Below are 23723 nucleotides of genomic sequence, written 5' to 3' on the forward strand. Positions count from 1 at the left end.
ATTGAGGTCGGCGGGTGCACGGGGGAGCAGGAGCAGCGCCTGCGACAATTAAAAGGCCGATTAAGGTCATTAAAAAGCCAATTGACCGCAATTTTCCTTTGCCCATGCGATTTCTAGCTCGTTGCACAGGCAAAACGGATGGGCGGAATGCACGTTTTAATCATTTCCTCACCCAAGAGTGGTATAAAATCTCCGTTAGGATATAAAATAAAAAGAAATATCTGGGGACAGCATTTTTATGAGGTATGCTTTCAGGTGCTTGATTGTGCTGCACGGACATTTTTTGCAGTGTCATCAGCGCCCGCCATCTTCCCGCCCCCACCCCAGCGCTGGACATTTCAGCACACGTTTCGTGCTGAATGGCCGTTAATTGGCCAGCCAGCCAGTGTGAAATCACGGCCTGGGGCCCATTTCCCAACCGCTCCCAGGTCCACTAATCGTGCAAAATTCAGGCCAATGTATTTTTCTGCTAAGAAGAAATGTTCCATTTTCCCACTAATGTTATCCCTTACTCTAATATATATGAAACGCAAAATAAAAGCAATGCAAATTCCAAATAGATGCAAAAGGAGAGAAACTGCTTCATTCCTACCAGATTATACCTATCAGGAAGGTCCAAAGATAGCCGAGAAAGTATTGCACTCAAATGGTACAGTGGATACAAATTTTCAGATGTGATATTAATTTTAATCACCACAAAAGGATAAAAGATCATGTTAGACAATCCTAGGATTTCAACCTAGAACATTCTAGGCCCTGTCAAATGCTCAATGAATTGAACTCCCAGCATACTGAGAAGAGTAGAGATGGGGAAAATTAGTAGGTTTGGATTCCATATACCTTAAATTAGAATACGCAATCTAAACCTATTAATTTTCACTTCTGCACTGCCTGGAAGTGTGGTGGAAGCAGGTTCAATTGAGGCATTCAAGAGGACATTGGATGATTATTAAAATAGAAACAATGTGCAGGGTTATGGGGAAAAGGCAGGAGATTGGCACTAAGTTAAAATGCCCACAGAGCCGGTGCAGACACAATGGGTCGAATGGCCTCCTTCTACATCATAACAATTCTTTAATTCTCCATTTGTAATATAGCTCAAATTACATTTCATGAATAATAAATGTTTTATTAAACTATTTTAAAACATCAACTTGTGTTAGCTTAACATGGCTTGAAGTAGCATAACATTATGTGTATAATAGTATAATAAAAACTTCAACTACTATGACCTTAGCAGTCTGGGAAAAAAATAGCCCTCATTCACTACATTATTACAAAAGAATTTCTCTGATTCATTTTTTAACACTATTATCAAGCTGCTTTCACTTTAATCTGTTTATCTCACTGGTGTCACTGAAGAAGGCTCTTGGGGACACCGGAAGCACATCCATTTGATCTAAGATAAATGAATTAAATTGATAGTGCACAAAGGAGTCCAGAAGGAAATTCCCCACAGAGGTTCACAGCTTATTTCTAAAATGAGATTACAAGGAAGTACTATGGCAACCTCCTTAGGCAGTTCAACAGTTCAGTCTGCCAGTTAACTTTTAGCCAACAATGTTAAGATGGCAAGTTCCTTTAATCTTCAAGTGTCATCACATCTTTTAAGGGAGTTCAAAAAATCTTCACTTGCTTCTTTACCTACAAAAGGTGAAGTGTATTAAAAGTAGTCATGCAACAAATGTATGTCATATGATCATGATAAAACTGACACATGTTTTTCTGGCCTTTCTTGTACTCTGAATTTAAAGAGAAAATTCTTCTCTGTAACACTGTAGAAAAAGTATTCCCAATGCTCCTAATCCAGTGAGTAGCTAACCCATACAAACCAGAAAGATCCAAAGTACAATCCTTGGTCTGCGCTATGTTAGCAGGTCTCCACTGAAATATTGATATGAGTGTTATAATTGATCACTGTCCCTGAGAAACTATCAAGGATTCTAATTCCTGATTATTATTCATTGATGGCTGCTGGGAGAATATGGATATCAGGTAGAGGCAGGATCAGGCTCGGCTGTGATGCCCCTAAGGTAAATTAACCAACTGACATTTACTGTCAATATTCAAATGGGTATAAAGGCCTCCTACGTAAGGTATTGCAGAACAAATGATGCTTGTAGAAACATATTCCTGTGAGAAGTTACTGACTTCAGGAGAGTTGAAAGGGAAAATTTGCTTATTACTTACCTAAAGACAAAGATTGAGCAGAATTCACAAAAAAGCAAAGTTGTACATTAATTTGGTTGGAGTCATACCTAGCACAAAGGAAGATGGTTGTGGTTGTTGGAGGTCAATCATCTCAGTTCCAGGACATCACTGCAGGAGTACTTAGGGTAGTGTCCTAGGCCCAACCATCTTCAGCTGCTTCATCAAAGACCTTCCTTCCATCATAAGGTCAGAAGTGGGGATGTTCGCTGATGGTTACACAATGTTCAGCACCATTCATGACTCCTCAGATACTCAAGCAGTCCATGTCCAAATGCAGCAAACCCTGGACAATACCCAGGTTTGGGCTGACAAGTGGCAAGTAACATTCGCACCACACAAGTCTCAAGCAATGACCATCTCCAACAAGAGAGAATCCAACCATTGCCCCTTGATGTTCAATGGCATTACCATCACTGAATCCCCCACATCCTGCGGGTTACCATTGACCAGCATCTGAGTTGGACTAACCATATAAATACTGTGGCTACAAGAGCAGGTCAGAAGCTAGGAATCCTGCGGTGAGTAACTCATCTTCTGACTCCCCAAAGCCTGTCCACCATCTAATGGAACAAGTCAGGAGTGTGATGGAATCTCTCCACTTGCCTGGATGAGTGCAGCTCCAAAAACACTCAAGAAGCTTGACACCATCCAGGACAAAGCAGCCCGCTTGATTGGCACCACATCCACAAACATTCACTCCCTCCACCACTGACGCACAGTACCATCTACAAGATGCACTGCAGAAACTCACCAAGGCTCCTTAGGCAGCACCTTCCAAACCCACAACCACTACCATTTAGAAGGACAAGGGCTGCAGACACATGGGGAATACCACCACCTGGAAATTCCTCTCCAAACCACTCACCATCCTGACTTGGAAATATATCACCGTTCCTTCACTGTCACTGGGTCAAAATCCTGGAACTCCCTCCCTAACAGCACTGTGGGAGTACCTACACCATGTGGACTGCAGCAGTTCAAGAAGGCATCTCACCACCAACTTCTCATGGGCAATTAGGGATGGGCAATAAATGCTGGCCTAGTCAGCAACGCCCACATCCTGTAAATGAATAACAAAAATTGTCTGAGAAATGGAAATGTAGTTGTTCCTCAGTAAAGGGTCCTCTTCCAAGGTTGGGTTCAGGCACACTGTTGGGCAGAGTCTTCTGCACTACATTTAATCCAGGAGAGTTTTGACTCTTACAGTGAGTGCCACTTGGCCACTCCTTACAGCTCAAAATTGAGCATAAAAACTGTGAAATGTATTAAAAATGAAATGGTTTTGTATGATGGAAACTCAATGGATTTCATTCTAATAGTGGCGGTGAACCTGTTAGTTTATTGAGAATGTGGTGCAGCTGCATTTTTGGGTTACTGCAGGCAAAACCGGTATTGCAATAGATATGTATCACACTTAACTATGGACTGTCATTGATTACAAACTGAATAAAAATGTATTATTTTAGGATATCATTTCTGGCTGCACAGTTAAATTACATGTTCTAAATATGGTCTAAAACTGTTTGGGTGAATTCATTAAAAGTAGCCCCAAGATAAAAGCAAAAAACTGCGGCCGTGCACCGCCATATGAACACACTCGATCTCTCCCTCCAGCAGCACCAACACACCCTATTTCTAAGCTGTCTTTGCCCCCAGTTTCATTTCATTCTTCGTCTCATCCAACGCCTCAACAAGAAACTTTGTCTCTTTCTTTCAGGTGCAAAGGAACACAAGCTCCAACAACTCATCGACACCAACACCCATCCAGGACCCTTCACCCCTGCCTGTCCCTCTGTCCCCATCCCGTCTTCCAATCCCAGCCCCGGCCGCGTATTCACCATACCCCCTGACCTTCCCCCTCCGACGTTGAACATTCAGTGCTCAGCAAAGGACTTAGTTTCATACCCTTACGCCCTCATCTCAATGAATTTCAGGCTCAGCACAATGCTGAACTCTTCTTCCGCCGCCTTCGTCTCTGTGCTCACTTCTTTGGGCAGGAGTCCTCTCCCCGTTCAACGGATCCTTATACCCACCTCCAATATTCTCCCTCCACCTGGACCCCTCCCTCTGGATTCTTACCTTCTCTTGATCTTTTCATTGAGAACTGTCGGTGTGACATTAGTCGTCTCAATTTCTCTGCTCCTCTCACCCACTCTAACCTGTCTCTCTCTGAACTTGCTGCACTCTATTCTCTCAGGTCCAACCCTGACATTGTCATCAAACCCGCTGACAAGGGTGGTGCTGTTGTTGTCTGGCGCATTGATCTCTAACTCGCAGAGGCTGAGCGTCAATTCACAGACACTTCCTCCTACCTCCCGCTGGACCATGACCCCACCACTGAACATCAAGCCATTGTTTCCAGGACTTGTTACTGACCTCATCTCCTCTGGAGATCTTCCTTCCACAGCTTCCAACCTGATAGTCTCGCAACGTTGGACGGCCCGCTTCTACCTCCTACCCAAAATCCACAAACAGGACTGTCCCAGCAGACTGATCGTGTCAGCCTGTTCCTGCCCCACGGAACTCATTTCGTGCTATCTTGACTCCATTCTCTCTCCCCTTGTCCAGTCCCTTCCCACCTACAGCTGTGATTCCTCTGATACCCTACATCATATCAACAATTTCCAGTTCCCTGGCCCCAACCGCCTCCTCTTCACCATTGACGTCCAATGCCTCTACACCTTCATCCCTCACCAGGATCGTCAGAGGGCTCTCCGCTTCTTCCTCGAACAGAGGCCCGAACAATCCCCATCCACCACTACTCTCCTCCGTCTGGCTGAACTTGTTCTCACACTGAACAATTTCTCCTTAAACTCCTCTCATTTCCTCCAAATAAAAGGTGTGGCTATGGGTACCTGCATGGGCCCCAGCTATGCCTGTCTCTTTATGGGGTATGTGGAACATTCCTTGTTCCAGTCCTACTCCGGCCCCCTCCCACAACTCTTTCTCCGGTACATCGTTGATTACTTCGGTGCTGCTTCATGCTTTTGTCTGGACCTGGAAAAATTTATTAATTTTGCTTCCAATTTCCACCCCTCCATCATTTTCACATGGTCCATCTCTGACACTTCCCTTCCCTTCCTTGACCTCTCTGTCTCAATTTCTGGTGATAGACTGTCCACCAATATCCATTACAAGCCTACCGACTCCCACAGCTACCTCGACTACAGCTCCTCACACCCCGCTTCCTGTAAGGACTCCATCCCATTCTCTCAGTTCCTTCACCTCTGTTGCATCTGTTCTGATGATGCCACTTTCAAAAACAGTTCCTCTGATATGTCTTCCTTCTTCCTTAACCAAGGTTTTCCACCTACGGTGGTTGACAGGGCCCTCAACCGTGTCCGGCCCATCTCCCATGCATCTGCCCTCACATCTTCCTCTCCCTCCCAGAAACATGATAGGGTTCCCCCTGTCCTCACATCACCCCACCAGCCTCCGCATTCAAAGGATCATCCTCCACCATTTCCGTCAACTCCAGCATGATGCCACCACCAAACACATCTTCCCTTCACCCCCCCAGCAGCATTCCCCAGGGATCGTTCCCTCTGGGACACTCTGGTCCACTCCTCCATCACCCCCTACACCTCAACCCCCCTCCCACGGCACCTTCCCATGCAACCACAGAAGGTGCAACACCTGCCCCTTCACTTCCCCTCTCCTCACCGTCCAAGGGCCCAAACACTCCTTTCAAGTGAAGCAGCATTTCAATTTAGTCTACTGCATTCATTGCATCCAATGCAGTTTCCTCTACATTGGAGAGACCAAACGCAGACTGGGTGACCGCTTTACAGAATACCTTCGGTCTGTCCGCAAGCATTACCCAGGCCTCCCTGTCGTTTGCCATTTTAACACACCACCCTGCTCTCATGCCCACATGTCCGTCCTTGGCCTGCTGCATTGTTCCAGTGAAGCTCAACACAAACTGGAGGAACAACACCTCATCTTCCGACTAGGCACTTTACAGCCTTCTGGACTGAATACTGAGTTCAACAATTTTAGATCATGAACTCGCTCCTCCATCCCCACCCCCTTTCCGATCCCCCTTTTTTTTCAATAATTTATATAGATTTTTCTTTTCCCACCTATTTCCATTATTTTTAAATGTATTTCCATCCATTGTTTTATCTCTACCTTTTAGCCTTTTTCGATTCCTTCACCCCACCCCACCCCCACTAGGGCTATCTGTACCTTGCTTGTCCTGCTTTCTACCCTTAATTAGCACATTCCTTAGATAATATCACCATCTTCAACATCTCTTTGTCCTTTTGTCTGTGACATCTTTTGGCTATCTCCACCTACCACTGGCCCTTTCTTGTCCCCCCCACCCTTAAGCCAGCTTATATTTCACCTCTCTTCTATTTTTACTTAGTTCTGTTAAAGGGTCATTTGGACTTGAAACGTTAACTGTGTTCCTCTCCACAGATGCTGCCAGACTTGCTCAGTTTTTCCAGGTATATTTGTTTTCATTAAAAGTAGCCTTGCATAGATAATGAATAATCACAAAATTAATGTCAAATTAGATACATATTGGGATTCAAGGTAATATTTGCTAATATGGCAGCAGGAATTTGTACAGTATGAAACTGAAAATGCTGGAAGTACTCAACAGGTCAGGCAGGATCAGTGGAGATGAACAAAGTTAAGGTTTCAGGTTGATGACCTGTCATCAGATCATCAAACTGAAATCTTAACTCTGCTTCTCTCCACAGATGCTTCCTGAACTGCTGAGTTTTCCAAAATTTCCCATTTTTATTGCGGGCTTCCAGCATCCACAGTATTTTGCTTCTGTATTGTTTGTACATTATCAAATGTGTTATGAAAATGTTAGGAACCATTAATGTTTAAGGAAGAATCCCAAACATGCATGTAACTAACCAACAGAGCGACGCTACAAGATATCACGTTTTTGAACAAAAATAAACTTTATCGTATACAAAAAGAAATTAAACAAAGCAAGCACACAAACTTAATGGTATAGTGTATAAAGACTTATGCTATAAACTCACCCCCCACTACAAGTTTGGTTATCTTCCAAAATCTTTAAGGTTAATTCACTTTCCTCGGACCAACTCAAAAGGTATATGCTAAGATAAAAGCAAAATACTGCGGATGTTGGAAATCAGAAACAAAAATAAAAATAGCTGGAAAAAACTCAGCCAGTCTGATAGCATCTGCAGAGAGGAATACAGTTAACTCTTCGAGTGTGAATGATTCTTCTGATTGTTCTGATGAAGAGTCACTCCATTCGAAGCATTAACTGTATTCCTCTCCACAGATGCTGTCGGACCAGCTGAGTTTTTCCAGCTATTTTTATTTTTATTTCAAAAGGTATATCACCGCTCTCTGGAATTAATTCTGATTTCTCTTCAGTGTTCCAGCTATTCTCCAAGGTATAAGATTTCATGGGGTCCTTCCATTAATTTTTGGCAAAGTGACCCTCCAACATTCCTTTAAAACCTCTCAACTACTGGGTTCCACAGCTCAAGCTCGGGCCTCCCTGCGACTCCTGTGCAGTGGCTAAAACATCAGAAAACATCCTTGGTTTCCAATAGCCCGTTGCTATGGTTTCAAACGGCATCCAACCGGATTATTTCCAGAACTCCAACTGCAACAAGGTTAACTGCCTTTTATTGAGGATTACTGTGGATTTCTTCCTTTAGCTTCCAGCTAAATAAATCTTCCAGTCGTTTTTCCCCTTAACAACTTTGTCTCATACCAAATACCAGCAGAAATTAGTTGAGACCAAAACATTGTATGCTTTCTAGAAGGAGTTAGATATAGCTCTTGGGGCGAAAGAGATCAAAGAGTACGGGGAGAAAGCGGGAGTAGACTATTGAGTTGGATGATCAGCCATGATCATAATGAATGGCAGAGCAGGCTCGAAGGGCCGAATGGCCTACTCCTGCTCCTAGTTTCTATGTTTCCCAATCGCAGGCTGGGTCACAGACCTAGTATTTATTCTAGGATAAAAGCAAAAAACTGCGGATGCTGGAAATCCAAAACAAAAATAAAAATACCTGGAAAAACTCAGCAGGTCTGGCAGCATCTGCGGAGAGGAACACAGTTAACGTTTCCAGTCCGTATGACTCTTGAACAGAACTAAGTAAAAACAGAGAGTCTATTTTTACCTAGTTCTGTTGAAGAGTCATATGGACTTGAAACATTAACTGTGTTCCTCTCCGCAGATGCTGCCAGACCTGCTGAGTTTTTCCAGGTATTTTTATTTTTGTTTTAGCATTTATTCTACTTCAAATAAGTCTGGCTTTATCTCTTGAATTCCAAGGAGCTACAAGCTACATAAGACCCAAAGGTGACTCAGTCTCCTAGCTGCCTTTTCAAACATCACTGAGTCTTGCCTGCTGGCTATGCATTGACTGGAATTCACATAGATAAACTCAAAATAAAGGATCTTAATAAACTCCACCCATCTCCATGGCAATGTGACACACAAAGGCTGTTCCCAGGTAGAAATACAAATGGAGTACCTTTTAGTTCCAAAGCTTTCCTTAATTCTGGGCAACCACATGAATAACTTATATCCTTTACTAGAATAACTACAGACATAATGTCTCCAGTTCTTTAGCCAAGTAAGACTACCTGCCATTTTATGACTCTCACCCTTTTACTATGACTTTATCCAGTAAACACAAGTTACCTTTGTAATTATCTTAACTCTGTGGTTTGCCAGCTCCTAGATGTTTACCAGGGTATTTCCCCACTGAACTTATATTTAAAATTCAATTTCAAAAACTAAAAAGCTATATCTCTAAAACATATGAACTTTGACATTAGGCATAAGTAACACCATGTTATGGTAGGACTCTGTGAGAAACTAATTTTTTGTGGTATACTTAAGAACTTAACCAGCAAATTTCCTGTGATGTTGTTGATAATGAATCATCTGTTAGACAATTAAACTCTAACTGCCCACAGAACATATAATAATGAAACTTTGTGACCAGTTAAAACTGCAGTTTAGTAGCAGAATTACCTGGAAAAACTCAGCAGGTCTGGCAGCATCGGCGGAGAAGAAAAGAGTTGACGTTTCGAGTCCTCATGACCCTTCGACAGAACTTGAGTTCGAGTCCAAGAAAGAGTTGAAATATAAGCTGGTTTAAGGTGTGTGTGTGGGGGGTGGAGAGATAGAGAGAGAGAGAGAGGTGGGGGGGGGTGGCGGTGTGGTTGTAGGGACAAACAAGCAGTGATAGAAGCAGATCATCAAAAGATGTCAACGACAATAGTACAATAGAACACATAGGTGTTAAAGTTAAAGTTGGTGATATTATCTAAACGAATGTGCTAATTAAGAATGGATGGTAGGGCACTCAAGGTATAGCTCTAGTGGGGTTTTTTTATATAATGGAAATAGGTGGGAAAAGGAAAATCTTTATAATTTATTGGGAAAAAAAGGAAGGGGGAAACAGAAAGGGGGTGGGTTTCCCCCTTCCTTTTTTTTCCAATAAATTATAAAGATTTTCCTTTTCCCACCTATTTCCATTATATAAAAAAAATTTAAAAAAACCCCACTAGAGCTATACCTTGAGTGCCCTACCATCCATTCTTAATTAGCACATTCATTGAGATAATATCACCAACTTTAACTTTAACACCTATGTGTTCTATTGTACTATTGTCGTTGACATCTTTTGACGATCTGCTTCTATCACTGCTTGTTTGTCCCTACAACCACACCGCCACCCCCCCCCCCCACCCCCCACCCCACCTCTCTGTCTCTCTCTCTATCTCTCCGCCCCCCACACACACACCTTAAACCAGCTTATATTTCAACTCTTTCTTGGACTCGAACTCAAGTTTTGTCGAAGGGTCATGAGGACTCGAAACGTCAACTCTTTTCTTCTCCGCCGATGCTGACAGACCTTTTGAGTTTTTCCAGGTAATTCTGTTTTTGTTTTGGATTTCCAGCATCCGCAGTTTTTTTGTTTTTATAGCAGAATATGTTGTTATATGCTCTAAAGCTCCTACTGTTATAAAACAGTATATTATCTCAGTTACAGGGAACAATGCCACAGGAGATTCACTAATATTTTTTAAATCGGAGGAGTTTGTTTTTAATGTCGGCATTTAAAACTCTTTAAAAGCTGTTTACTTTGCCATGGCTTTGTCCCTTGCCCAAACCCTGTGAAAAAAGATGTACGCTGTTGTGTCCTATATGTCTAATATTAAATATCTGAAAAAAGGGGGTTAAGAGAAGTGGGAAACGATGTAATTGTACTTAATTTACATTATTCATCAACTAAGGATTGCTAGGGGAGGGCTGGTGGCACACTGTCACAAACAAATCTGAAGCTGCATTCTCATTGCAGAGTTTAAGTAAACTACGGACAGTCGAAGTGTTGCAGTAAAGATGCACTGCACAAACCCGTCACCCTCACGGCGACTATTACATTCCCTGTCTTTGTGTTACCCCGAATATTTAAAGCCGATGCAGTTGTTGGCGCTTTGTCTTCTCTTTGTTCTCCTATGCCGGTTGCCAAGTAACCTAAAAAAAAACACAAAATTCGATCATCAGACATCCTCTTTGGAAATTAGATGGAAGCTCAAGAGCTCTCAAGATAGCCAGGCATTAATATAATGACACTGAACATTACTCATACAGAATAAAATATGCTCCTATAAAGGATCATAATTATGCAAAATATGTTGCAAGATGACTGCAAAACTACAACCAGTGAGAAAATGTACCAATATATAAATGGTAGTGGTATTAATTGCTTATACAATGCACTGGTCGATATGGGTGGCTGTTCCATACTAGGGCGTTTCATTTTGCAGGCATCATATTGTTCCCATAGTCTGCAATTTGTACTGAAAGCTAATTCGTGAGCTAAGTGCAAATACAATCCTTATCATCACAAACACATTGTTCAATTTGACATTAAACATCGCCGGCGCGATTGCCACAAGACGGGGTTAATATTTTGTCTTAAACAAGGATCCTTAGTCACCTGTAGGACTGTTCGAGATTTTTTTCTTGAAGCAACAGTCTTGGAAGAGGATCAGACCGATGATGTTCACCGCCAGTCCGAGAGCTCCCACGATCAGCACCAGCTCCACGCCGTCTATTCTCTGCGGTCTGATCAACCTGATGATCGCCTCGGCGAAGATGGTGAAAGTCAGCGCTGCGAGGAAGACGGCGTTGGCCAGCGCGCCGACCACCTCGGCCCTGACAAAGCCGTAGGTGTTCCGGTGGTGCCTCTGAATTTTCGACACGTTGGCCGCCGTCAGCCCGATGACCAGGGAGATTAGGTCGGACAGCATGTTGAAGGAGTCCGACACCAGTGCTATGGAGTTGCCCATGTGCCCCGACACCAGCTCCACCACGAAGAAGCCGGCGGTTATCACCAACATGAAGATCAGGCGGCAGTTCTTGCCTGTACACCTCCCCATGCTGGTAGCTGGAAGTGGCGGCGAGAGGCAAATGTGGCGTCTTGTGCAGCCAAAACAAACATCACCCCTGTACGGCAAGTCAAGTGTTACCCAGCTTATTGATTGTGCTTGTATCTATCTAGGGTTTTGCATTATATCTACATCCTACCCAAACCAGTAAAGCAACATATGTCTACGAGGTTAAATTGGTGCGGAGCATGGGTGAGTCCACCTCAAACGGCATTTCTCAAGGCCATAATGCTCTAAAGCAAATCTTCTGATGATTTTGGGGTTATTTTATTTGTCAGGTTACAGTTGTACTTTCTCCCTAAACTTCTCGGCAATTTTTTTACTGTTAAGAAAACCCAGTCTTCTACCAATTACATCCTTAGAGATTCTGCGAATGCAATAACATGTGATGCTTTTTGAAAAGCTAATTGTGTCTAAAACTGAAATTGGTTGAATAATAGTGAAGCAGTAAAAAAAACTAACAGTGCAATACTTACAATAATTAAAAATATCAACAGAAAATGCTGGAAACACTCAGCAGGTCAGACAGCATTATTGGAGAGAGAAACAAGAGTTCCTGGGCGGGGTGTGCTTTTGGACATCATTAGCGGCGGGTTCAGAGGCAAGGAAAACGGCAAAATAATGGAGAGAACCATTGGGCCGGTTTTCTGACTTGTTTCTGCCTCCGAGCACTTTTCCTGGGTTCGGGCTGCGATTAATGTCGGCAAGCTACTTGCCGGAGGTGGGAATTGAGCTAGTTGAGGGGGGAGCATTGTATTTATATAGCGCTTTTCACTTCTGTCAGACATCTCAAAGCGCTTTACAGCCCATTAAGCACGTTTCCAAGTCATTGATGCAATGTAGGAAACGCAGCAGCTCACAAAAACAGCAACGTGCTAATGACCAGATCATTTTCTTGTGATCTTGTGAGATAAATATTGACCAGGACACCAGGGAGAACTCCCCTACTCTTCTTAGAAATAGTGCCATTGGATCTTTTGCATCCACCGGAGCAGGCAGATTGGACCTCAGTTTAACATCTCAGGTTAAAAAAAACATTTCTGACAGTGCAGTGTCCCCTCAGTACTGCATTGGAGTGTCAGCCTTGAGTTTAAGCTTAAGAGCAGGAGTGGGACTTAAACCCAGAATCTTGTAATGTTGGCTACCAATGGGCCACTGCTGACAGAAGTAACAGCAATATTGATAACAGAATGGATTTTCCCCAAATGGGGCACCAGTCCTGCACAATGTCAAGAGCTCATCAGCTGAGGCAGGGCAAGATCACAGGGCGAGGAAACAGCAAAGCTCAGGGCAGCCATAGTAGTACATTGAACCATAAAGGAGCTGCTGTATGGAATCTCTGCCACAATAAAGCATTGGATGAGCACCTCTGCTTCAAAGACAGGAAACTCAAGGGGGCTGGAGACCAATATTCTGTGGAGGCTCCAAAGGGAAATGGGTACCATCTACTCAGGTCAGCTGCTCCACTGAGGAAGTAGGCAAGGGTGAGGGATCTTAGCAACTAGAAGGACACGGGCAGCAAGGGAAGGAGCAGTGGGAGCTGGAAAAGCATCACACTCTGTAGCCACCTGCACCTGAACAGCACAGAGGAGCTGACTGCTGGCAAGAAGTTCAAAAGAGATGCTACCCCATTCACAGGCTCAGCTTCATGGACCTCTGACAGCAGCAGTGTCTCTGAAGACTGTCTCTTACAGCAGTGTTCCCAGACCTATGTGGTCTTTGGAAGAGGGCCTCAGGTCATTAGGAGCCAGAGGCTACCCATTGCCCGTAACAGTGAAAGTCTCAGCGGCCACTGAGGTTTATTTTGCATCAGAATCCTGCCAGGGGCAGCTGCTGACATTTGCAGATCTCACAATCTGTCACCATGACTACATCACACAGGTAATTGATGCCTTGTATGTGAGGGGCATCAGACCACATGAGGTTTAAAACAGATGCTGCCAGTAAGGCCCAGAGGGCTGTCAACTCCACCTCCATGGCAGGATTCCCTCAGCTGCAGGGCATAATAGACTGTACCTAGATGCCATTAAAGCACTGTCAGAGCAGCCAGTTGTATATGTAAATAGGAAACAATTCCACTCCTTCAATGTGCAGCTAGTATACTATCAGCACAAAAGGATCCTGTAAGTCTGTACTCTGTTTCCAGAAGCTGCCATGGCTTTTTCGTATTGAACAGTCTCAGGTACTCAAATACTCATGCCACTAGAAAGCCTCCTTGGATGGCCTCTGCGTGACAAAGGGTTATTTGCTGAAGACATAGCTGATGACGCCAGTGTGGAACCCCATCACAAAGGCACAAGAGACACAACTACTGCCATCCGACAACCCGGGTGACCATTTACAGGCCACTGACTTGTTAAAAATGCACTTCTGATGCCTGTGCCAGCCTGGAGGCAGCTATGAATGCGGCCCTTCAAGGTTCTCGCAACTTGTGGTGGTGTGCTGTGCTCTGCACAACTTGGTACAGCAGAGAGAAGTCATACTGGCACCAGAGGAATCTCATGAGTGCAACGCATCCTCAGAGGAAGAGAAAGAGGCGGAAACAAATCTTCCCCTGCTAAGAATGGACTTGCATGGGAAGTGCTGATGGCTGCACCCAATGATGTGAATGCCAGGGAAGCTCGTGACTCCCTCATGCTAGGCAAGATTCACCTGAGAGTTTCCCTGTCATCACTGTGCTCTTGGCACCTGAGTCCATGCGAACGCCGTTGTGGTTGCTGCCTTGCATCCTCAACCATTCATGTTTACACCATCTCTTTGCTTCACACCCATTTCACCCTCAGTGACAGCCTGGACTGCTGCCACCTTGCCAATCTCCATGACCACCTCGTCCATCGGCATCATGATTACTAATTTGACACACCTCTACTGTGACTATTTCCTGGCACTATCCGCTCTCTTTTCCTGCACTGTAACAAAGAGAAGTAACAAGCTGTGCGTCTGAGGGTCACTAGGCTACACAACATTTAACACCATTCACTGCATCATTGGGAAAGCTGGTGTTGCCCTTAGTCATGCTTGCCACAGCTCCCTGTGTGCATGAATGCTCCTGCTGGGCCAGTGTGAGACTTTCTTTTGTGTTAATGTAGAGTGGTCCTTCCTGTCTCACTGTGCTGGGGACTTATACTCAGCTGAGGAGTTTATGGCTGCCGCATGATACTTGCAGGGCACCCACCCTGCCACCTCATATGGACATTGAAGCACTTCCTGCATTGTATTCAGGTCCTGCAGCTGTTCTGCTATCTCCAGCCAGGCTGCCTTCTCGTCTTCTCTGAAAAGAGCACCTGCCTCCTTCCCTCACAACCTGCAGCAGCATCTCCAGTGAGGTCTCGCTAAACCTGGGTGCTGCTCCTCCATGTGTGCCTTCCATGGTTTTCCAATTTGCCTTCAGCAACCTCCTTCTCCTTCTTTCTCAGAATGCAGCCACTGCCCAGGTTGTCTACTTCTCTTTAAGTATAGAAAGTTGCATTGCACTGCAGATCTGGCTCCTGACCATCATCCCTAATTGGATGACGGCCCCACAGTCCAGCTGTTAATTGGCTGCCTGTTGTAATATCATGTCAGATGTCCAGCCAACCACATGTTTACGATTCGTGACTGGAAATGACCCCAATGCTGGCTTCCCAATGCACACGGCAAGATTCAGCCCAATGTTTCAGGTTGATGACTTTTCCTCAGAACTGGGAGCAGTTCAATAAAAATGATTAAACAGAGTTTAAACACACTTTGTAGAATGTATTCTTACATGTTTCTAAGTGAAATAGGCTTTTAAATTACAACACTGAAGGTGATTAACACATATTTCAGTTCATCCACAGAATCAAAGAATTGTTACAGTGCTGAAAGAAGCCATTTGGTCCATCATGTCTGCACAAACCTCTCTGACTAGAAGTCCATGTACACCAACCACATCAGTAGCATTACCCTCATCAACCTTTTCAGTTAGTTCTTAAAAAGACTTCAGCAAGTTAAACACATTTTCCCTTAAGAAATCCATGCTGGCTTTCCTTAATTGACTCTCATATGTCCACGTGACTATTAATTTTGTCCCGAATGATTGTTTCAAGAAACTTCCTCATCACCGAAGTTAAACTGACTGGCCTGTACTTGCTGGGCTTATCCTTACACTCTTTTTTGAACAAGGGTGTAACATTTGCAATTCTCAAATCCTCTGGCCCCACCCTTAGTCAAAGGAAGACTGGAATATCCATAGAGATCTCTAGACAGAACTAACTACATGAGAAAATCTTCCAGGACTTATTTCAGTCCAGAGGACTTTAGGAAGAAAATGTCAAGCATCATGGCCAAAGATGCAATGATAGGGATACTGTCACGCATGCTAATAATCAGATGCTCACACATCCAGTAGGTCAGGGGTTCTCAATCTTTTTGCTTGAGGTCCTCCTGCCAGGTTGTAAACATTCCACAAAACCCCGTGACAAGTATTTTTTTTCCAACATCCACAGTATTTTTCTCTCTTATAATTAATTACCTGCTTGTATTTGGGATAAAAAGCACAATAATATCTTCCTCTTCTCCTAAAGAAAGGATATACATGGGAACTTTACAGATGGAAATCACAAAAGCTACATCCATGTCGGGTCTAGAGATGGGGAATGCCAAATAAGAGAAGTAAAGGGGGAACATTTAGGCAATAGTGACCATAATACAACAGACTTTAAGATGATGATAGAGAAGGACATAAGTATGATGCAAACCTGGCTACACTGGAGAAAAGCTTATTTTGAATGGCTGAGGATAAAACTTGGAAACAAACAGGTAATTATAATGGCAACCAACAATTTAAAAGTGTTCAGGAAGAATGTATTCCTCTAAAAGGAAAGAACAAACTAAACAATAGTGGGACTCTATGGAAGAATAAGACATAAGGAAACAACTGAAGGCTAGATAAGAGGCATATGTTAACTATATAGACAATAGAGGAGTGTGTGATAAGAGAAGAGATTAGGAGAAAAGTCAATAAAACAGGAAGACAAAGAGGAACTATGAAATTAAATTATGAAGAAACATAAAATAGTAAAATATTTTACAGGCACATCAATAACTGCATTTACCACTATGCATATGTGGCCAGACTGAGATGATGGTGCCTGAAAGAAGCCAAAACAATCAAGTTGTTACCATTGAGGTATAAGATTGTTATGTTTTGGGACCATCTTTAAAGGGAGTCAAGTGATCTGTTTTGAAGTCTGCTTGACAGCCTGGATGGCATGATTGTTAGAGATGAAAGGAAGGCTCAAAATGTTTTACTGGAAAGAAGATGCTTGGAGACAATGGCAGCAATCTCTGTATTAACAGTAGAGACTGAGTGTCTCCAAAGTCCCAGAGAAGGGTTGAGAATGTTGGGTTGTAAAGTTGAGCTTTACACTGTCCATTTAGTTCCAAGATGAGAGTTGGGGTCTCAAGGATAAATAATTAGCATTTCTACCTAGTTACAAGGCATGTGTGATTCATGTTGCCATGGGGAAGGATGTGGAGGAAACCATTGTAAAGAATAGATTATAGGTTTTCCTAAAATATCACAGTGCTTTAAGTCTGCCTGAATGCAGGACAGTGGGAGTAGCTAGAAACCAAAAAGTTTCTATGGTTCACTGTAGGAATGCAGGCGGAAGCTCATGGTCAAACTGAAAAGATCAAATTCATGGGGAGTTACAAGGCTGGAAGAATCCCCCATCTTGGGCTAGAGGTAGAGTCTTCAGGAAAAGAAAACCTCAGTGTGAAAGACAGTTCTAAGATTGCAAGTTACCAGGCTGAGAAAAGAACAGGAATCTACTCTCGGGTGCCAAGAATCACTGAGTTAATTCTGAGCAAGTTGAATATCTGCATGAAGGTAAAGTATACCTGTGAAGTGTGTTTTATCAGTTGGGCTAGGAATAAGGAGGGGGGCATTCTATTCTGTGGTTTAAAGTATGAAAATAAAGTATGTAAAGTATAACACGTTTACTTAATAGCATTTTTTAATCATTTGTTACTGCAAATGGCTTAAAACACGAAATCTTGATACATCGTTCTTTCAGCTATTAACTGGAAGTTCAAATTTCTTTTTAAAATTATTGGTCTATATAGGGATCATAAGATGAACAGTTCGATTTTACCAGAGGCAACATCGGAAACAAAGAACAAATCACTGCTTGGGTGGTGAAACAGCAGCGTACAGATATTTGGTTAGTATTGGCAGCCCCCCACCCAACCACCCACCCATTGGGACTCTGGTTGGTAACCCTGCTCTAGGTCTCACATCCATGTGAATAGCCTTGGCCATATATTGGTGACAAAGTTCCAGTATCCTGACTGATTTACAGATCAATCAACTTGTTCTACTTCTATACTCATCTAGCATACTAATTTGAAATTGGATTAGCAAAAACAGGTTCCATTTTTATGAGAAACCTATTTATTTTGTCACAGTTAATACTGGAATATGGGGTAGCTTCTTATTTTGAGCGCTAAGCATTCTCAAGTTGGGTATACCATTGGTTAAATTCATAATAAAGGTCTTTCTATTGCAACATTGTCCAGTATTTTAGTCAGAAGTTAGATGTGACTAATCAGAAATCCAGATGGGCCATTGCATTCTGGATTAGTAACTAGAAATGAGTCATAGACACCATCATTGGGCATGCAATTTCAATACAGGTACTCGATGTTTCCATGTGTACTTTAACCTTTTTATATATTTGTTTACTTTTTGTCTTGCCATTTTGCACAGTGTGTGAGGGACTTGATTGTTTTGTGTATTTTACTTCTTTAATATGGCCAATAAAACCAAAGTGATGTGTAACATGGGTGAAAACACTAGATTTCAGCACAAATGGAAACACCAGCAACATTATGTGGACAGGTGCAGAGATCATGGTCAGCTTGACCAACTGTAATAACTGCTCCAGACCAACAGAACAAAGCCACCCCAACAAATAACGAATTGCGCCAACAGGACATGTCATGGCAAAAAATAAGCAAAATGTAACCGTGTTCTGGATGGAGAGCAGATTGGGTGATGGAGGGGCTGGTGTGGCATGGCATGTCATGTTGTGCAAGTCAACGTTCTCAGAAATCTCTGATGAAGTCGAAGTACCACTAGCAGCTGCTGAACAAAGATATACAAAGATTTACACAGGCGGGCCAGTTAAGGTCCGTCCAGTGTAATGTGCACTCCCGAGGATAGCGGGGGTGGGCGGGTGGTGGCAGGAGTGGGCGGGAGGCGGTGGGAGTGCACTGATTGCCGGGTCCAATGGCGACCCGGCAGCCTGTTTAAATGAAGCGCTGGCAGCCTTTGCAAGGTTGCTCACAATGGCAGGTAGAAGGGCTCACCAGAGGGCTTCTGGTGAGTAGGCCAGCCCGGAGAGTGGGCCAGCGGAGCAGGCCAGGCCAAGCGTAGGGCAGCAGGGCATTGTGCCCCTCGTTTTTCAGATGAGTGCCTAACTGCCCTCCTGAAGGTGGGAGGCCCTGCTTCCGAGGGACAGGAGGTGGATGCCACCCCCACTTGACCAAACATGCCTGGGAGGAGGTGGCCGAGAGTGAGAGCTCCCATGATGTGGCGCGACACATGTGGGCTCAGTGCCACAAAAGATTCAACAACTTCCTGCGCTGGGGAAGGGTGAGTACCACGTTAGCAGAGGTCTTTTAATGCAGCCGTCAGCACACCCCCACCCCCACCACCACCCCCACACCTACCCAACAACACAGTGCAGTTACAGCACTGAATCCTTCACAGCATGTTTCCTCGCTGGCTGGGCCAGCAGATATTGCCCATGCCTAGTTCACCCTGAGAGGGTATTGCTGAGATGGGTTCTGCACTCACAACATGTGACACTGATGCCCAGAGTACAGATTCGGGGGCAAACTCAAGGATCTGCACCTAGGCAGAGTGCTGGAACTGCGAAACATGTCAAAGGCAGGGTGCTAACTTACTGGGAGGGGAGCTTCCAGGTGGCGGGGCACCAATCCATCCGCTGCCCTTGGTGTTCCACATGCTTTTGCCTCCTTGCTTTGCAAGGTTAGACCATGTGCTGCCAAATGTGTTGGAGGCAGCATGTGGGCAAGGGGGGGCGTTTAGCCCTGGCTTCTTGGTTTGAGTGTGCAGCAGCTGCGGGGTGATGAAGCACTGGAGCCGTGCAATGTCCCACTCTGGCTGGGTTGGCAGGGATGCGATGGGATTCCAGGTACAGGGTGGACTAATCAATGCTCTTTTCTCTTTTTCAGAAGACTGCACACAATTCCGCCGAGCAAATGTGGACTGGCAGAGGCCAGGCCCATTTGGCCATCGTGACTCCATTCAAGCAGGAGGCCATGGATCTGGAGAGGCACCATGCACCCAGGTCAACTGATGGCATTGAGGCTGGGGTGCCACAGGGAAGTATGTTTGCTGAGCACTGAAGTCACCATATGTGTCCCAGCTACCATGGCACTGTTGAATGTTCAGTGATTGAAATTTGTAACATGGGTTGACCATTGATTATGGAAGGATTATGGAGTGCATAATGATCGGGGAACAGGCATGCACTTTGACATTGTCTCCACTTTAACCATTCAAATGTCCATGTTCTTTCAGCATCACCAGAGCAGGGCCGGGAGGAGGAGGCAGAGGGACCACCTCTCACACCTGAGGGCACTGAACATTTCGACTCACCAACGTCAGACCATCTCTGCCAGGCAGGCACCAGCGCAGATACTAGCACCTCGGTGGGAATTTGATCATAGGCTAGTGTCCTGGGGCACAGCGGTGAGGGCACCTCACACTTGCTTGAGGTGCGGATGGAGACAGAGTGCCCATGGCACTGGCAGTCGGAGGACTGCTGGGGACCAGGCACATGCTCAGTCGATGGCTGATGATGTGCCTCTGATGTCGTCCATGAGGCAGCAAACGCTGGAAGTGCAGCAGGGTATGCGGGAGGATCTGGCAGAGATACATGAGGCAATGCGTGGCATGGTGCCTATGCTGGAGAAGTCCATCACCGATGCAATGAGCCTCATGGCCGGGCGCCATGCTTCCACCAAGGAGCGTGGAGAGGCTCCTCCAGGAGACCATTTAGGGCCCTCCTAGGGTTGTGCACGGACCTGCAAGTTCTCACAGTGGCATTGACCTCAGCTGGTCAGTGCCCATGTGGGAGCTGGCTTGAGCACCAAGTATCCCAGCTTGGTGACCATCCACCTACGATGAGCAGGGAGGTCCAAAGCGACCTCACATCGGCACAGCAGCTGCCTGTCATCTCTGCAGGCTCCTCTCAGGGCGCTTCTGACGAGGGCGGCAGCTCCTCCACTCCTCTCCCAGTGAACATGGGATCTGATGAGCTTACGGCGACTGGGGAGATGCCAGCTGTGGAGCTGGCCACTCCCTCCCAGGCAGAGCCATCAAAGGCTTCTCGGGTCAGAGGATGGCCGCCAAAGTCATCAAGGCCAACAGGGCAGCACAGTGAGCAGGCTGTCTCAGATGCCAGTGCCAGCAAGGGGGGAGCACCTAGACGTATCACCCGTAAGCATAAATTTAAAGCACCATAAGCACAGCACGGGTTTCTCACTGGTGCTTTTATGTTGCCCCATATTAGTTCATTACCACTTGGTGTGATGTGGAACCTTTTTTTGTTTCTGAACTTCATTTTGTAAAATCATTAAATTTTGATATGTAAGCATGGCTCAGGGTGATTCCTTACCTCTTCAGGTGGACGGGAACCCATGATGTTATGAGTGAGTTGCTTGACATTGAGCTTTATTGACAAGGCCCTTAGTTAATGTTCCTAACCAGGCAGATTTTGCACTCAGGTATCGCGTATGGAGCCTACAGCCCTAGCATGTGTTGAAGGTCCATTTGTGGTGTGCTAGCTGAAGGTTCTTTGGATTAAAGCCTCCCAGGTGTCCCTGCCTCCCTGGAGTATGCCCGGTTCAAGGTCAACTCCTTCAGCGTTCTCCTGTGCGTGCTCATCCTCGGACTCACTGCTGGGCCCATCGTGTGCAGCCAGATCATCTTCATCCACTGCGTCCCCCCCTTTCCAGCGCCAGATTGTGGAGAGTGCAGCATGCAACCACTCTCAGCGATACACGATCCGGGGGGTATCGGAGTGCACCCCCTGAACGGTCCAGGCATCGGAAGCACTTCTTTAGAAGACTGATGGTTCTCTCTACCACAGCCCTTGTGGAGGCATGGCTCCTATTGTGCCACTGCTCAGCTTCTGTTCTTGGAGGATGGAGAGGCGTCATGAGCCACCTTTTGAGGGGTTATCCTTTGTCACCCAGCAGCCATCCGTCTAGCCGGGCTGGAACACTGAAGAGCCTCAGCACCTGGGAGTGTCTGAGCATGTAAGCATCGTGGGAGCTGCCTGGATACCTTGCACAGACTGGCAGAATCTGCATCTTGTGATCACACACTATCTGCATGTTTAAAGAGTGGAATCGCTTCCTGTTGACAAAAGGCACCGGGCTCACCCACTGGCGCCTTGATGGCCACATGTGTGCAGTCTATTGCACCCTGAACATGAGGGAGGTGAGCAATCACCGCAAAGCTTCTGTCAGGCTTGCTCTGTCTGGCTCGCTCTATCTGGCTGGCCTTGACCCAGTGGTAGTGGATGAAAGTCAATGCAGACCTGAACAGAGCGTCTGTCACCTGCTTGATAGAATTGTGGATAGCTGATTGGGAGACTCTGCAAAGATCACCTGCTGACCCCTGGAAAGAGCCGGAGGCATAGAAGTTGAGGGCACCCCTGACCTCCAGCCCCACTGGCATGGGGTGCCCACCCACACATTTGGCACTGATCTCAGGGCCTATTGTCTGACAGATGGAGTTGACCATCTCCCTTGAGCACTGCACCTCAGACATGTTGAGGTAGCTGCTTCGCCACCTGTATACCCGGGCAGCAAGATAGTGATGTCTTCTGCAGCCCTTACACCTTGGACTTCCTGTTGGCCCTGCTCCCCTTGTGCCTGCGCCGCTCCTCCCAAAGGTGCTCCCCTGAAATGTGAACTCCTGGCCTTCTCCATTTTCTGGCCCTCCCTTTCTCAGAGGAGGTGCCTCCAGTGGATATAGCACAACTCCCATTCCAAGGCTAAGGGAAGGTTTCCTGAAACCTGCAGGCCCCAAAAATGATCTTTAATGTAGAGGCTTGACCTGAAGGCTGTTACTCTTGTCCAAGCAGCTATGAAGAGTTTTGAAGTATTCCTGCGCACACAGGCAAGTGTCAGTAACTTTCACAATTAAATATCTAACAGATACCATTCACGACCCCACTCATCCCTCTTATCCCACCCATGGATGAGGTTTATTCAAATGCCTCCTACACACTTGCCCATTGTGCCTGTGCAACATCCTGAAGATCGCATGGGCCCAAAAAATTGCAGACAATTGCTGCCTCAAGGGCCTTAACTACATGATTAATTAATGGCAAGCGCACATCCGAGAGCATCACGTGATAGCGCGCGGTGTTGTCGGGACACTCACCTGACATCACCATGTGTCATTTTACGCGTCGGTGTGCAGGGCCCACCCCCACACGCCAACGAGAAAATTCTGGCCACAGAATCTGCACAAAGATGTGGCATGTCTGATAAATTCATGCTGGAATTCTAAACTTTGATGAAACGGAAAGCCTCTGTTTTGTACTGAATGGTGATAGATGCTTAACTGTCACAAAACTAACATTTTTTCATTATATTATTGTAGTTTATTGTAAAGTAGGTTTATGGATGCGAGTGTAGATGGTTCTGTCTGTGATTTAATTGAATTAGAGTCAGACAGACTGCAGACTTGAAATCATAAGTAGTTAGTGGTAAAAGGCATTTGAAATGCTAATGAGTAACCACGGATGAGGGCGTAGCATGTTGGATGTGAAGGAAGTTTGCATTTTTAGATAAGTGAAGGGGTTGTTTAGGTTTCAAAAGGATGACAGGATGTTCACAACTATCAAGATAAGCAAGGCCAAGCAGTATGTTTATTTTTCCCTAAAGGTACTGACCATATTGGCAACACAAAATATTTTTATATTATGGGAAAATTAAATTTCCAAAGACATACAGAACACTGGAATTTACAGATTAGAGAGAGAAACGTATACAAAGGAAGAAAGAAGGTTATGTTGGGGGACCAT

General features: G+C 45.1%; 1 protein-coding gene across 1 annotated transcript in view; it reads right to left on the reverse strand.

Annotated features, from left to right (window-relative positions):
- Positions 1–11619, reverse strand: part of LOC121288625 (zinc transporter 10-like) — a 29839-nt gene extending 18220 nt beyond the window's left edge. The window contains exons 1-2 of the mRNA XM_041207283.1: positions 11178–11619; positions 10637–10711 (exon numbers count right to left, since the gene is read on the reverse strand). Of these exons, the coding sequence (XP_041063217.1) occupies positions 10637–10711; positions 11178–11619 (517 nt within the window). The remainder of the gene's footprint in view (positions 1–10636; positions 10712–11177) is intronic.
- Positions 11620–23723: the final 12104 nt, after the last annotated feature.

The sequence above is a fragment of the Carcharodon carcharias genome, chromosome 2 (assembly GCF_017639515.1).
Source record: "Carcharodon carcharias isolate sCarCar2 chromosome 2, sCarCar2.pri, whole genome shotgun sequence".
Classification (NCBI taxonomy): Eukaryota; Metazoa; Chordata; class Chondrichthyes; order Lamniformes; family Lamnidae; genus Carcharodon; species Carcharodon carcharias.